This window comes from Astatotilapia calliptera, chromosome 22 (genome assembly GCF_900246225.1).
Source record: "Astatotilapia calliptera chromosome 22, fAstCal1.2, whole genome shotgun sequence".
Taxonomy (NCBI): Eukaryota; Metazoa; Chordata; class Actinopteri; order Cichliformes; family Cichlidae; genus Astatotilapia; species Astatotilapia calliptera.
In genome coordinates this window covers 26730742-26745354 of record NC_039322.1, presented here as the reverse complement: position 1 = coordinate 26745354, position 14613 = coordinate 26730742, and the positions used below count along the sequence as shown (strand labels likewise).

General features: G+C 40.3%; 1 protein-coding gene across 5 annotated transcripts in view; it reads right to left on the bottom strand.

Annotated features, from left to right (window-relative positions):
• The window catches only part of col22a1 (collagen, type XXII, alpha 1), a 70301-nt gene that overhangs the window by 47918 nt on the left and 7770 nt on the right, over positions 1-14613 (bottom strand). For 3 of the 5 annotated variants that reach the window (XM_026156131.1, XM_026156132.1, XM_026156133.1), the window contains 11 exons: positions 12568-12648; positions 7078-7189; positions 5641-5764; positions 5157-5432; positions 4982-5062; positions 3343-3459; positions 3185-3229; positions 3013-3075; positions 1887-1925; positions 308-361; positions 158-211 (listed from right to left, as the gene is read on the bottom strand). In XM_026156131.1, the coding sequence (XP_026011916.1) occupies positions 158-211; positions 308-361; positions 1887-1925; positions 3013-3075; positions 3185-3229; positions 3343-3459; positions 4982-5062; positions 5157-5432; positions 5641-5764; positions 7078-7189; positions 12568-12648 (1046 nt within the window). The remainder of the gene's footprint in view (positions 1-157; positions 212-307; positions 362-1886; positions 1926-3012; positions 3076-3184; positions 3230-3342; positions 3460-4981; positions 5063-5156; positions 5433-5640; positions 5765-7077; positions 7190-12567; positions 12649-14613) is intronic. The other 2 variants (XM_026156134.1, XM_026156136.1) reach the window with 2 other exon arrangements.

Here is a 14613-nt window from a genome sequence, read left to right as displayed (position 1 = left end):
TTAAGAACACCTGTTATTTCATGGAAAAAATCAGTAAATGCCTTTTTCTAAACATCTTTTTATTTTTTTAAATATGCATATATATTTAATACTGTAAATTTTGATATACGGTATAAAAATAAAGGTAACACCATAGCTGTATAGGTTTGCTTCTTACTGTGTCGCCTTTGTCTCCAGTTAAACCATCAATGCCTGGGATTCCACCAACTCCCTGTGAGATGGTTGAAAACACACAATCAGTACCAGTTTGGCGCCGTTTAAAACTCTAAATAAAAGTCAAAAGATTTCCAGGTCTCCAGGTTCACACCTTCTCTCCTTTTTGTCCAGGAGGACCTGTCAACCCTATGCTGCCTCTATCACCCTGTGAATACAAAACAAGCGTTAACGTCTATAGTTCAGTCACAGTAAGGCATGCAGGGGGGCCGGGACAGGCGGCGGTGACGTGCTGTCAAAAAAAATCAACCCAGCAGTATCACAGAACATGGTTTAGTACCCGATGGATGGACAGTCAATTAAACACAAAGAACAGGAGATGTATTATCACTGCACACACAGTAACACACAAAGTTAAAAGTTATACACAGAACACAAAGACTCACATAAACCGAGACAAACAAAACACTTTTGAGTAAAGGTTCGGGAGCCAGAATATCCTTACAGCTTCACCAAGACCCGCTATGGTTTGGTCGCACATTCGACCAAAGACTCAAGGAACAATGGCTTCCCATTGTCCTCAGAGCATCACACTTTTGGTTTGTACACTGATGTCATCTTCTGTGCCAAGGAATCCCGCGTCTGAGCAAAAAGTAATGGCTGTTAAATTACACGGTACCATGAGGTCTCACCCACCGCAAGACTTCCCTCTGCTTCATAAACCACTTTACAAGTCACAGGAGGTTGCCCTTTAATTATTTCAGGCTTATATCATATTAGCACACGTCCTTTAGATCAGCAAAAGGGACTCCTGTTCTGCTGCACCCCATGGCAAAAAGACATGATCCATAAGAAGAGTGCTGCACAGGGAGCAATTAAACCAGTTTTGATTTCGCTCCCCCGCCACGTGCTCAGGGAGACTCGATGACCAGCTCAGCCACTTTGAACCGCAGCTTAAAGTCAGTTTACGTCACGTGTTTGCATCAGGTTTCGAAAAGCAGCAAATTGCAGCCTTCCCATGGAGAAAGTGAAGACAGATGCTTGCGCAGTAAGAAACAGAAAAAGCAGCAAGGCGCATTAAAGTTCGATTTAATGCGCGTTTTATCAAACCTGCAAGTTTTTCTTTTTTCAGCTATAACAAATAGAAAAGTCAAATAAATGTATCATGAAATGACTTTTGCTGTCGCTCTGACTGCACTGCCCCCCTGTAGTGCACCTGTATTATCCAGAAGAATTTACAGGTGTGTTCTCAAAACTACCAGGATAACACTTCTCGTCTTTTAGATCTCTAGGGCATTTTTAAGTGTCCCTTTCAGTGCAGTGTGAGAGGTGAATACCGAGAAGTTTGTTTCAGGGAATAAATTACATCGTGGGACTCCCGGCTGGCACTGGAAGGCAGCACAGAGGCTGTGATTTGTGCAGACTGGGTGGGCGTCTGCACTGGCTCCCTGCTACATATCCTCTGTGGTAACCTGTCCTATAATTCATACATCTGTTACTCTGACAATAAGAGATGTATGAGCAGGTTCCTAGACACTCCCAGGAAAAAACATATAGAAAAAAAGGCAAAGCCAAAAAGCGAGATAGCAAGAAAGACTTGAATAAAAAAGATCTGAAGGAGCAGATTAGAACATTTTGTCTACATGCATATAAAATATGCACAATACACAGACAAACATGTATCTGGGTTAAGATGATGCTCATGCAGAGCTGTGAAGGACAGGTTTACTTACCTTCTCACCTCTGCCACCTTTGACAGAGTTTATACTGCCCTGCAAATAATTAACCAATAAGGATTAATTATTATCGAGGCTGAAAGAAAAGCAAGAAAGCTTGAAAGCATAGCATGTGACGTGACCAAGACTAGTTTATTTACAGTGGGGGAAATAATTATTGGATTTGTAAATTTGCTCCGATCATAGAAATGAAGGATTTTTGTGCTGAAATAAGTATTTGATCCTCTAAAGTTTGTCTGTGTGCCCATGTGGCAATCAGTTTTTTCCAATCCAACCTCTTCACCAACACAGGCAAGACCACAGAGCTGTCCGTCACGCTCTATGTAAGATCTTACCTGATGGGGTGAGGATGATCATGAGAAAGGTGGTGGATCAGCCTAAAACTACACATGAGGAGCTTGTTATTGATCAGACGGTGGCTGGGACAACAGTCACTGGTAACATTTAAATGATTCAAAAGGAGGTTCTGGAGAAAACGCTGTGGTCAGACGAAACTAAACTCAAACTCTTTGGCAACAACTCGACCCAACTGAAGGAAGAGAAATGCTGAGTATGTCAAACACTCAAGTGGCAACATAATGCTTTTGCACTGCACTGTACAGGAAGACTTGAATCTTGAATGAGAACCTCCTTCCATCAGCCAGAATACAGAAGATGGGTCATGAAAGAAGCACATTAAGGTCACGGAGTGGCTTAGACCTTCTCCGGACCTCAATTTTATAAATTTGTGGAGGGACATTTGAGTTGCAAAGTGGTATCCAAGAAACCTAAATGATTTTGAGAGTTTCTGTAAAGAGAAATGGGTTCAAATCCCTCCTGAGATGTGTGCAAACCTGGAGACCAACTACAGGAAACATCTTAATGCTTGCTTGCCAACAACACTTCTCCACCAAATACTAAATTATGTTTTGGTTAGAGATCAAATGCTTATTTTTACTCAGTGAAATCATTTTATAACATTTATGTAATGTGTTTACATAAAAATCATGACTCTTTCCTTCTTTGAAAGTGAGCAATTTTACAAATTCAGCATAGTAATCATTTCCCTCACTGTACTCCAAAAGGTTTGAAGCTATCTTAAAAGTAAAAAGATGTGACTGTGGACATTTTTAAGTTTTCATACACTTTGTCCTTTTTCTCCTTTGAGTCCAGGTGGTCCGATAGCACCCTTAGGGCCAGTGTCACCCTGAAAAAAGTAGGCAGGTTCACACAATAAAAATAAAGCCGAACAACTATAATGAAAGTGTAATCCTTTATCACAAACACTATAGAACTGAAAGGCAGTGGTAGATGACCTTTTCACCCTTAGGACCTGCAATACCGGGTGCACCCATGCGACCCTGTGAGAAATGAAAACACAGCCGTCTTTTGAAAGCCACTGAAGAAAGGATTCCCACTCATCCGTGGAAATAATAGAGAGGGATTAGGCGTGGTAAAATCAGCGGGGCTTTACCTTTTCTCCAGCAGGGCAGGAGCAGTTCACTTGAGGGCCTCGTTGTTGCTCAGCACTGGTAGGTGTTGGCGTAGGGATCTTGTAAGGGGGAGCCTCTGTCACAACCGTCTTAGGGCACTGAAATGAAGCAATTTATTTTGATAAAACTGGATCATGATGCTGTGATAGAAGAGACAGGCATCTCTGATTAAGGCTAAAACTATTCAGACCCACACTTTTAACTTTTAAAGTAGCTCCTGCTTTAGAAGAAATGATACCTATATGGTCTATACCTTTATGATGAGCTGATGATGATCAGTGCCACTCCTGGGTTTATATTAGTGCTATTTGAAGGTTTGCAGGCATCCCTGTGATCTAAAAACTGACGCTTCAGGATGCTCAACTCTGAAACATTTCATTTCAAAAGTGGCTCTGTATGATGTCATAGAGAGTCACAAGCACACACTGTTTAAATCTTGTGTTTCTGAAGGTTAACCAATGAGAAGGAAGTGGGAAAAAAAATGAATGAGAAAAAGCTTCAGACAGTGGATGAATTGAGGGGCTGCACCAGCAACCAACATAAATAAGAACTATTTTGAGCTTTTGTGATTCATGCAAAGCTAATCTAGTGGAGTCCAAGAATTAAACATTAGCATGACAATTCACTTATGTGTACTCAGCTAGATCCTATAGGCTGTTTAGTTGTGTCTTAATTACCTAGATAGCAAAATTAACTAGTTGTAAGCTGGTGAGATTTCAAATGGTAAATGGACTGATTCTTATATAGCGCTTTTCTACTCTCACGGAGTACTCAAAGCACTCTATACAACATGCCTCATTCACCCAATGAGGCACTTTATCTACACTTAGTGCTTTCTAACGACATTCATACTCCGATGGATGCATCGGAGAGCAAGTTAGGGTTAGTATCTTGCCCAAGGATACTTGACATGCAGACTAGAGGAGCCAGGGATTGAACCACCGACCTTCCGATCAGTAGGTGACCTGCTCTACCTCCTGAGCTACAGCCACCCATTCAAAGACAATCATTTTTTAAATCTGTGGTAGATGTGCCTGGGTCAGTTCATTAGCGTTATAGCGTATATCTGTGTTAGGCAAAGAGCCACTGTACTTCTGTTTTTATTCTGAGGATTGTGGCACTAATGTGTATTATTACAAAATCAATTTTAAGTAATGTGTCAACTCCATTAATCAGCTAATAAATACCACCGTGTGGAGGTCTGATTAGTCACATTGGCAAGTAACTGCTTGTTTCTGTTTCCATCATATTTCAAAGGAGCAAGTGGAAAATATCTGGATTTTTTTTCACTTCATCTTAAATGTGTATGAGTGTCAAACTGCTCCTCTAAAGCTGTTTGAAAAAGCTGTATTGTACAGAGTTACAAAGTAACAAAGCTACACTGATTATTCAAAGTAGCTTAGCTGTTCAAGCTACAACTGAGCTGGGGGGGCACACACTCATGCAAACTTAATTATTTGGATGTAACCTTTCCTTTAAACACAAAGCATCCCATCTTGTGGTAGATGTATATTTCTATGCAACCAGGAACCTCCACGGCTTTGCAGCAGCATCTGAAAGACGCGTTTCGCTTTCACTGCAAAGACGCAGACTCTGGGCCTGTTGGCCTGTAATACTTACAGGCCCATTAGGTAGATCACAGCAGGTTTCCAGCTCGGCATGCTTGGAATCGCAGTAAATCATCATTCTCTGGAGGTCAAACTGTATGTACACAGATTAACAACAGGTCAACTGCAGAAAAATAACCTTGACTGACATGAATCACACTGTTGCCAAAATAGAGGTAAAGACTCACATCAATTGGCACACTGTCATACAGCCTTTTCCCAATCACTGTCTTCCCCTGGATATCAATGTCCTCTCTGTCTTCTATCGGCAGCGTCTGGATGTGCTTGCAATCCAAGTACAGAGACACAGACTTGGACTCCACACTGAGGGCAATCTTGTGCCAGTTGCGGTCAAACAGGTTGTCGACTTCAGGGTTTTTGAACACAGCCCTCACAGCATCTTTTGTAAGGCCCACAGCGTTGTACTCCACTGCCTTGTTCTCACCATCCAGACGGATGGACACCTGACAGGTCAGAAGCACAGGGATGTGAACTGAAACATAAAGGAGCTTGTTTTCCATAGGGGGAAGTAATGAATGTACAAAAATAAATAAAATATTGGAATGAAAAAGAGAAGTCAGCGAGGTGAGCCCATTCGATGATGTAATTCTCCAAGTTGGGCCACATGCAGAGACAGGTACATTTGTCACTATTTACATTTGACTCACTCACCTGTGGAATTCCATATTTGTCAAAAATCTGCCAGAGGTACCAGTCTTCACGCCTCGAGGTTTTCCTGAATTTAAATGTGGTCACAAAGGCATATTCGTCTGGCAGCCCTTGACGAAACACATCTCTGTGGAATAAAAGTACATTATTATTACTGCTTTATTTTTCTCTTTTTAGTGGATGTAGTAAACCAACAGTTGCATTGGCTGTACAGCAGTTGAAATATTAATGTATAAGGTTAAACACAGTCCCAGTGTTTTACCTAGCAACCAGTGTGTTTGTAGCTACTCTTTCTGCTCTTCTTAGCAGTTTTACACTGACTTCTTATATTCAAACTGTTGCCTGTGTATTTATAGAAACAGCAAAATAAAATAAACTGTTCACATCTGAATTAATATTTATAAAGGAAGAGCTCAGAATTCTGTAAAATTGGAAAACTGGAAAAACCTTTCAAAGAATAGGATTAGCCAGGATGCTCACTGGTTAACAATTTGGGATTGACACCTTGTTAGCCAAAATCATTCTTTCACAAATCCAGCGCTTGTTCTTCTGTTTCAAAACACCACGGTGGTAAAAATGCGCACCATGACAGTTCAAAAGGAACTTCAAAAGTCAATGGGGGATGTTACTGTAGTCAAACCTATTTTTTAGGCTCTCTATGGCTACAAGTAGCAGACAGTTAGCTTAGCATAAATACTGAAAATTGACAAGGCTAGCTTAGCCACCAAGTAACAAGTAACAAAAAAAGGTTTAAACTTCACCATAAACTGTGTTTTGGTGCTTTAGTTTAGACATTTGCGCCATCAAAGCAGAATACTAGTTAAGGTGTCTTTATTTTTAGCTTTAAGAGTTAGCTAATTTTATTTTTACTGTAGCGTCCTATATAAAAAAAACAGTGCAGACAGAAAACACTTAATGAGACAAAAACATTTGACAAATGGGGAGAAGACATCCACGTTCTCCTGGTTGGCCAATTCTGAGCCTTCAAAATGACTTCCCTTTATCCCTTTATGGATCTCAGGATGTCAGGAATAAGTCTAAAAAAGACTAAATTGGTGCCTTTAGTACTTAAGTAGATGGCTAGTGGTTGTTTATCACATTTACTGACATTTCATCTGGCTGTGTTCAGATAGCGACATATCAACTCTAACTCCATAAGGTTAATATACAGAAGATGTCATTAATATAGCTACATGGTAATGATGTTTCACATGAGATTGTGTCATAATGTATTGCAAGTTGGTCTTAGTTGTGTTTGGCTTTGAATCTCCTCATTGTTGGAGTTGTTGTGCAGGAAACATTTCCTTTTCAGCCAGAACTGAGATTTAAAAGGATGAATTTTTGGAGACTTCAAAGACTTCATTTTTGCCACTTTCATGTGCATTGACAGGGCTCAAAAACAAGCTGAACTGTTTAAAGCATAATGGGCAGGTCACTTACTCTGTGTTTTGTACTATAGGCATGGTGCCAAGGCGAACATATGAACTTTGTCCATCTTCATCTCTGGCTCCCAGAATATCTCTCACGTTGAAATACTCCATCAGGTCAAATCCTGCAGCAACACAGTAAAAAAGCCTAGTTGGACTCCACACACACATAAAAAAAATCATGCCAGGCTCTCCGGTCATGAAGTTGAGTTATGGCTTTGTCAGATTTCTAGGGGGTACACTGAAGTTTAACTGGGTCAGTCCCACCACACCCTGCATCGACTGTGTTTTTGACTTTTTGATGAATTGCTGAATTAATGGACAACTGGAAAATACAGATGTTTTCTGGACCATTTAAATATTTGTTAGATTTGTTGCCAGAGTGGGGAAAAAAAGCTCGTTTCCACTGGTGGTAAGGTCCTCGTGTGAGTCTGAGAGAGCGCATCTGTGTGTACATTGTTCTGCAGCGTGTGATTTGAAGTGGTGTGACCACAGACCATAGTTAGGTGGTTTAGAGAGGACACTCCCTTGTACAACAAACAAGTAGCTGTAGCTATGGCGATGCCAGTAAGACGAGCGCTTGTGCAGCACTAATGCTGCCAGTGTGTCCAGCAGCTCTCACTGAAAGCTGGTGGTTAGCCTATGTTGTGTAGTCTGAGCTCTCCGGAAAGCAGACTGCGGCACGAGTGAGTCAACAGAATGAGAACAGCCTCAACATTTTCCTGCACAGCCCTAGTTATGCAGCAAAATCTGTGTGAGACGTCTAGTGGGAATAATAACAGCAGCGCACTAATCTTTCAAAGAGGAAACCACAGCATTAAGGTGGTAATGTGAGAGTCTGGCAGAAAAGCTCAGTGGATGTCATAGGAAATAGCTTGGAAGCAGGTGGTTAAGCGCACACTTAGCCTGCCCCTGTGTCATTAGCAACAGAGCAAAAAATAACGTTAGAATCAAAAGTCTTCATGACAGATATAACTGATCTGCCATCAGCCGCACACAACAGCTGCTTTATCTGTCAGTAATTTGCCTCACATGCACCGTTAACAATTATTTTATTCACTCAGCAGTGGGTGGAGACTTTCTCTTTGCTCAAACGCATGCACAAGGAAACATTTCTCATTGTCTTTCATTCATTTGATTATGAAACAGCTTTATTAGTTAGGTTACCTTTACTGGCCACCAGATGGTGCTGTTTCTTTGCTCACTTAAAACACAAGAGTCATCAATTTTGCCTTAGCTTTCTTGTTGTTTGTTATTGTACGATCTACTGTGCAATATAAAGCGCCTTGAGGCGACTGTTGTTGTGATTTGGCACTATATAAATAAAATTTAATTAAATTGAATTGAGCGATTCAGTCGTCAGTATATTAGCTAAATGGAAAACACAGCTTCAAACACACACACATTCTTAAGCCTGACATTTAATGTGAGTCATCTTTAATTTTCTCACCATGTTCATGCAGAAAAATCCAAAAAGGATTTGTTGCTGTGTTCTCATACCTGAGACTTTTGCCTTATTTAAACCATGGGATGGGATACTCGCAAAATCCCCCCCAGTCTCAGTTGGGTTATTTTTAAAAAGTCTTCTGAGATACGTGTGATGTAAAAGGGCTCACCTTCCTTTGCTATCTGAAAGAAAACACTTTGAGTAGTTGACAACTTAACGAGTAAAAACGTAAACCTTTGCTGTACAAGAGCGATGTTTGCTGGTTATCAGTTGCTCGAGGAAGCCACGCAGCTGTGAGTTACACTGGCCTCGATTCTCCCTGTCACTGTGCTTGCATCGTGCACACCATGCTGTTTCTGTGGCTCTTTGGGGCCAAATCTGAGCACAAAGCTGTAATTTGAACTGGCAGCAGATAGCGTATAATCAACCCAAAAAGTTATTTTGGACAGCCAAAAACGACCACTGGGGTGATCTGCGGCAAAAGCCAGATGAGTTCACTGACTGGGAAAGGCGAGCGCATACACACAGCATTCTTTTGATGGGAGCAGATGGCAACATTTGTACAGTAGATAGTGAGCGCCGAGCCACGGAGATGCTCCGCAGCCTCTTGTGTGTGCTCGGTACCCCGAGGGGGTCTGACTAGACAGCCCGTGATAAATACAAGTCTCATTCAAACCGCAGGTCTCTTGGCTGTCAAATCATAATAAGTGGCAAATAGTCTTGACATTTAGCAAAGAGAACTGCACTCCCTGTGCACCAGCACAGAGGCATTTGTTGTGTAATTATAAGAAGGACCTGCAGGAGTAGCAATGATAAACACCGTGTGTCTGTATGAAGAGAAAATCTCGGTGTGCTTACCCGCAAACTGAAAAAAAGTACTTTGCTCAAGCAAGTTTGACATTGTACATCTTAAAGTTAGCTGCATTTACAGAGCGACTGCAGCTTGGAAATCCCCAGACATCTTTATCATGTCAGAGCGTCAGACCTCAGACCGCTGTGTGATAACATTTCGCCCCAAGTGGGGCCCACAGCAGGTTTTTGCTCGTAGAAAAGACCTGATTGTGACACAACTGTCTGTGTTAGATTCAAGGTAGAGAAAATAAATCAATAAGCACCCCTGTGCTGTATCTACTGGTGCTAAAGTGAAATAAAAACTGAACATTTTCATTGAGCTGCCTTTGCTTCCAGACAACACTATGGGAACAGTTAAAGCATAGAACATGAGTAATTATGATGGAATTTAAAATTATGATAGTGTTTAGCTGTAACTAAATGTAAAGCAAATATAAATCAATGCAGTGTGGAGTGTATTCATGGCCTGTTCCACAGTATTCTATAGTCTGGGTACAAGAGAAGTATTTCCCATAGAGTTTTCCACTGGAACAAGATCTGACAAACAAATCTTTGGTCAGAGGATTTATTCCAGTACGAGTGCTTAGCGCATCTGACAAAGTGATACATCTGCTTAAGAAAGTATCAGTGGCTTTCAGTGATTTATCAAAAGTTTGTTCTAATTTCTTTTGCGGCTGAGAGAAAAAGCCAAACCACATAATTAGCACTCGCCCAGTGACGAGGATGTGATAATGTGTCCTGACAGCAGAAAGTGACGCTGTGTCTAATCATGAAAACACTCTTTCAGTCAAAAAGTCAGCGTAACTTTTTAGCAACTCTAAGAGGATGCATCAGGGATAAAGCTTTCTCAAAGGGTTCTGTACTTTAGTCCAATATATACTCTTAAAACCTGACTACAGTATGAGGGGAAATACTGTTCATTTAGCAAAACCGAAATACAATAAACAAATATGCACTGAAGTATTTAAGTTCAGTTTTACTAGCTCGTAATATTTCACAGAAGATCTCTCAAATAATTGTGAGAAATTAACCGATAATTATAAGATTATGTGGTTAAAGTACAGAGTAATCAGGCAGGAATTACATGCCACTGCCATTCGCTGGTGCATCCAGTAGTGGATAGTTAACAGCTAAACCATAGTTTTTCTCACCAGGAAATAAATGTAGTCTAAAAAGTAGACTTCACATCATAGCTCAGTGTGCAACTCCATATTGATGTTGCACTTAATCACTGAATGTGAGAGCTGTGGATGCCAGCAGACTGACAATCTATATGGATGCTACAGAAAAACAGCTCCATGTTGGGACGTCTGCAAACACTCGCCTGATGAATTTACAGGTTCAGTAACTCATTTCATTGAAATTTGAAATCAAATTGAATTTTAAAAGATTTAATATTTTGGACTGTTTCAAATTTAGGATTATCCTGTGCATGTTAATTGTAAATCACAAGTTATTAGCTAATGAGACGTTCCTCATCTCATCTGAATTTTGTTAGTTTGTTGCTTTTTTATTAAACTAAAAAATACATCTGGGAACTTTTAAAAGTCTGTTGTTGACAATTATCTACAACTTTACTACTATTTAAAGTCCTATTCATCACATTAAATCAAGGAGCACTAATGACCCTGTCTCTCAGTAATTGACTTACGCATTCCATCAGTGGTTTAAAGCTGTTTTGGAAGCAAAAGGAAATATAGATACTGCACATGACCCTCGAGCTCACAGGCCTCTTGTAGAAGACCCGAGTTTGAAGGATAAAGACGGCCCGACAGGAGCGAGAGGGGAATTTAAAAAAAGTGGGCTGTTATGTTAAATAGTAATCATTGTCATCCATCTTTGATTTGCAGATGTTGCATCAACAAACACAAGTCTTAAACTTAGCCAGTTATTTTTTGTCCAAAACAGATATATTTGGTTTTGTTTTTTTATTTCATTTCATTAATGTTGTTATATTTGAATTCATTGCCAGCTGGTGTCTTTCTGTTTCAAGTTTCCATGTTATGTCTGTGTGGTTTTCCTCCCACATGTCTAAGGACATGCAGTTTTGATAAACTGTCCTTAAGAAGTAACGTGTTTTTGGCTGTCATTCAGCAGCCTCTTCAGGGTGTACGCAGTGAGGTCCAGTAGAGTTGTGATGCTGACCAAAAGATATACAAAAAAGATGGAAGGATGTCCGGGTTTTAAGTAATTTTTTTTTTAAGAAATCAAAGTCTGTCTTTCCTGAATAAATCAACAGAGGACCCTGTGCCAGCCAAGTATGTTAAGAGGGAACATTTCTAAAAACATAGCTTTTCGGTGCTCTTACATCTCTTTTTCCTTGAACCTGGACTTAGCACGAGTCCAAACACTCATGCCTGTGCATCTGTTTTTTCTCTTACTGTGATGGATGTGGGTGGGAGACACAGACAGGAACTGAGATTTCCCAGAACACACTGTTATAACTGGTGGGTAAATGGTTTTCAAGACCTCAGAGAAGAACCTTTAACACAGCAGCGTGGAATGTGTGGAATAAAAACATCTAATGATGGAGCGCTACATGCTAGTGAAACAGCAGCTTCACTGCTAATCTTAAAAAGAGCAGCGCCTTGTCTTGACTCTTGTTTGTGACTTCCATAGCCTGGATTTCAATAGTGAAGCTGCAATAACAAACACTGAGTGTACTGAGAGGTCACGTCTTTCTACAGATAAAGTGGTGGCGCCTCAAGTGGTCATCTGAAAGGTTTGAGTTTGATGCAGATGAAATGGATAAACTCTTCAGAACTGTTATCTCCCAGAAAAGGATGGTGACCTCGCTTCAGATAAAGCTGAGGAGTCTATCCTAGATAGAAAAGTAAGTTCAAGTATCTTGGAGCAAGAGATCAACGCACCAGCAGGTCAACCATACTGGTAAAGAGAGCCGAACCATGAGGTGAAGCTCTGAATTGGCCCACTGTCAAATTTGATTTTGAAAAAGACAAGTGTTTTGTTTTCACAAGTATATTTAGAGAGCTGCCAGCAGCCTCCTGGTCATGAATTAAACCACTTCACTTTATATTCTCATGGAAAGAGAGAGAAACTGTGTGTGAGAACAAACTCTTAGCATGCAATAAATGTTTTTGGAAAATGTAGGAAATGCTTTCAGAAATAAAGACCTGACCTTGTGGTTGACACGTATTGCAAGTGCTGCATGTTGCTGTTAGGAAAGCAGCAGTTTGCACATACCTGGAACCTCTTCAAGACCATAACTGGTGCTGCCGGGCTTAAACCGATCAGGTTGAACCTTCATATTTGGACACAGCACATCTGAGGAGAAAGCAAAAATAATTCAGTTAGACACGCTCGTGCTCTTATTGGACCATGGGGAGAAAGATATGGTAACCCTGTATCTTCCTGTTCAAAATCGAATCACATGTTACTGTTTTATTAGAAGAAGCAATCAGCGGGAAACGTTCTGAGGGGTCAGACGTGAGAGATGTGAAGTGGCATATTGTTAAAGGAAGCAGTCGGATCATTGAAAGACATCTGCGATGAGGGGAGCACCAGCGCAGACAGTTCTGCCGTTTGATATCTGGGGATGGGAAGCATGTGGATGGCCGAGTGACGACTGAGATGGCTTTTATAGTAGGTGGGGTGACAGTGTTATATTTCCACACACGCGCAGCTCAGTGATGACAGCAAGAAAGGCAAACCCTTCAGGTTGGCAGGAGAGACATTTTCTGTGTCAGGATGCCAGCTTCTGTGAAGGGTGCTGTCTAGTTCCATATATGTAAACGTTTGCTTAATGTGACCGGCAGTTTCTGAGGATCTCTTCACTCCTGGTTAATCCATGGATACAGATAACCCTCATTCATATTGATTTTGCTGGTTCGCGTGAGTTTACGTTTGTTTTTCATTTGTTTGTTTTTTACTAAACTGTGTCATAAAGCACACGCACTAATAATCACATGTGAGCGTGCTGACACACTAAAGAAATGTGAACACGGCAAACTTTATCCCAGCCAAATGTTAATATGTCAACAAGGCTTCACTGCCTTCCCATAAACGCTGGGTGGAGGACATAATGACACACCTCAAAATAGAACAACTCAGGTACAGAATTCAGGGCTCACTTAAGTTCATGAAGAGCTGGTGGCTATTTCTTATTGTGCTGGAATAACGTCTGTTAACTTAATGTTGATTTGTTTTATCATTTTAATTGTTGATTTTTTATTTCTCATTGTACTATAGTGTATGCAGCTGGATGTCTGGCTATTCACAGAACATACAAATACTCAAAAAACAAAAAGAATCAGTGCAAATATTCAAATACAGTCCTGTGCAAAAGTCTCACTCCACCATCATTTATTCTTTATATTTTTATTCCAAGAACTTTTAAAGCTGTCTTGAGCCATAGTTTCTGGAGGACTTTGAAAGTTTTCCATCATACATCGGTTGCTTTATTACTAATTTTCATTTTTAGTCCAGTCTTTGAGTCTTTTTTTATCGTTTTCAAAGGAGTTTGTTTGTTTGCTTTTTGTTAATTACAACTAACCCTCACCTATGAATCATTCAAACATTAAAGTAGTGCTGTGTCTAGACAAAAAAAGCCAAATGTGACACAGTTTAACAAGCATAAAATACTACTTTCACACCATTAATGTGATTCCCAAAGAGCTATTTGATGGAAATTTTAGCATTACACTGATAGTGTAATGCTAAAAGAATTTAACAATACCAGTGATGGAGGCCTCTTTATGTGGATTGTACGAGCATTTATTAACATCACTGACTAGGATCACGGCTAAGCATGATAAGGGGGAACCATGAAACATTTTAAAAGTAGACAGAGGGTGTGTCAACAGCACCAGTGATAGTGCATATGCTTGCTAGCATGCTAGCAGTGCACTTATAATTGAAGACTAACCATATATTGCATATGTGTTGTGGTAGCTCTTAGGCTTTATGCATTAAACGATTGTTTACAGGCAAATGTTCACAAAATGCAGTTGTTAGTGTGACCATCATTGCAAAACATTGTAAACATTATATACCACACAAGTGGGTACATAGAATCTGTTAACAGAAATATCACGCTCATTTTAAACTGACATTAGCATTTGGCTCAAAATAATGCAATGCTATGCATTGTACCGCCTCAGAGCTGCTAGCATAGTTGTAAACTTAGACATGCAGACTTGCCTTTTTATGGTGGTTCTTTTGCTCTAAGTGCCACGATAAACTTTCCACTCTGTTGATTGCTGAAATTAAACCGCATTTTTATCAAGACAA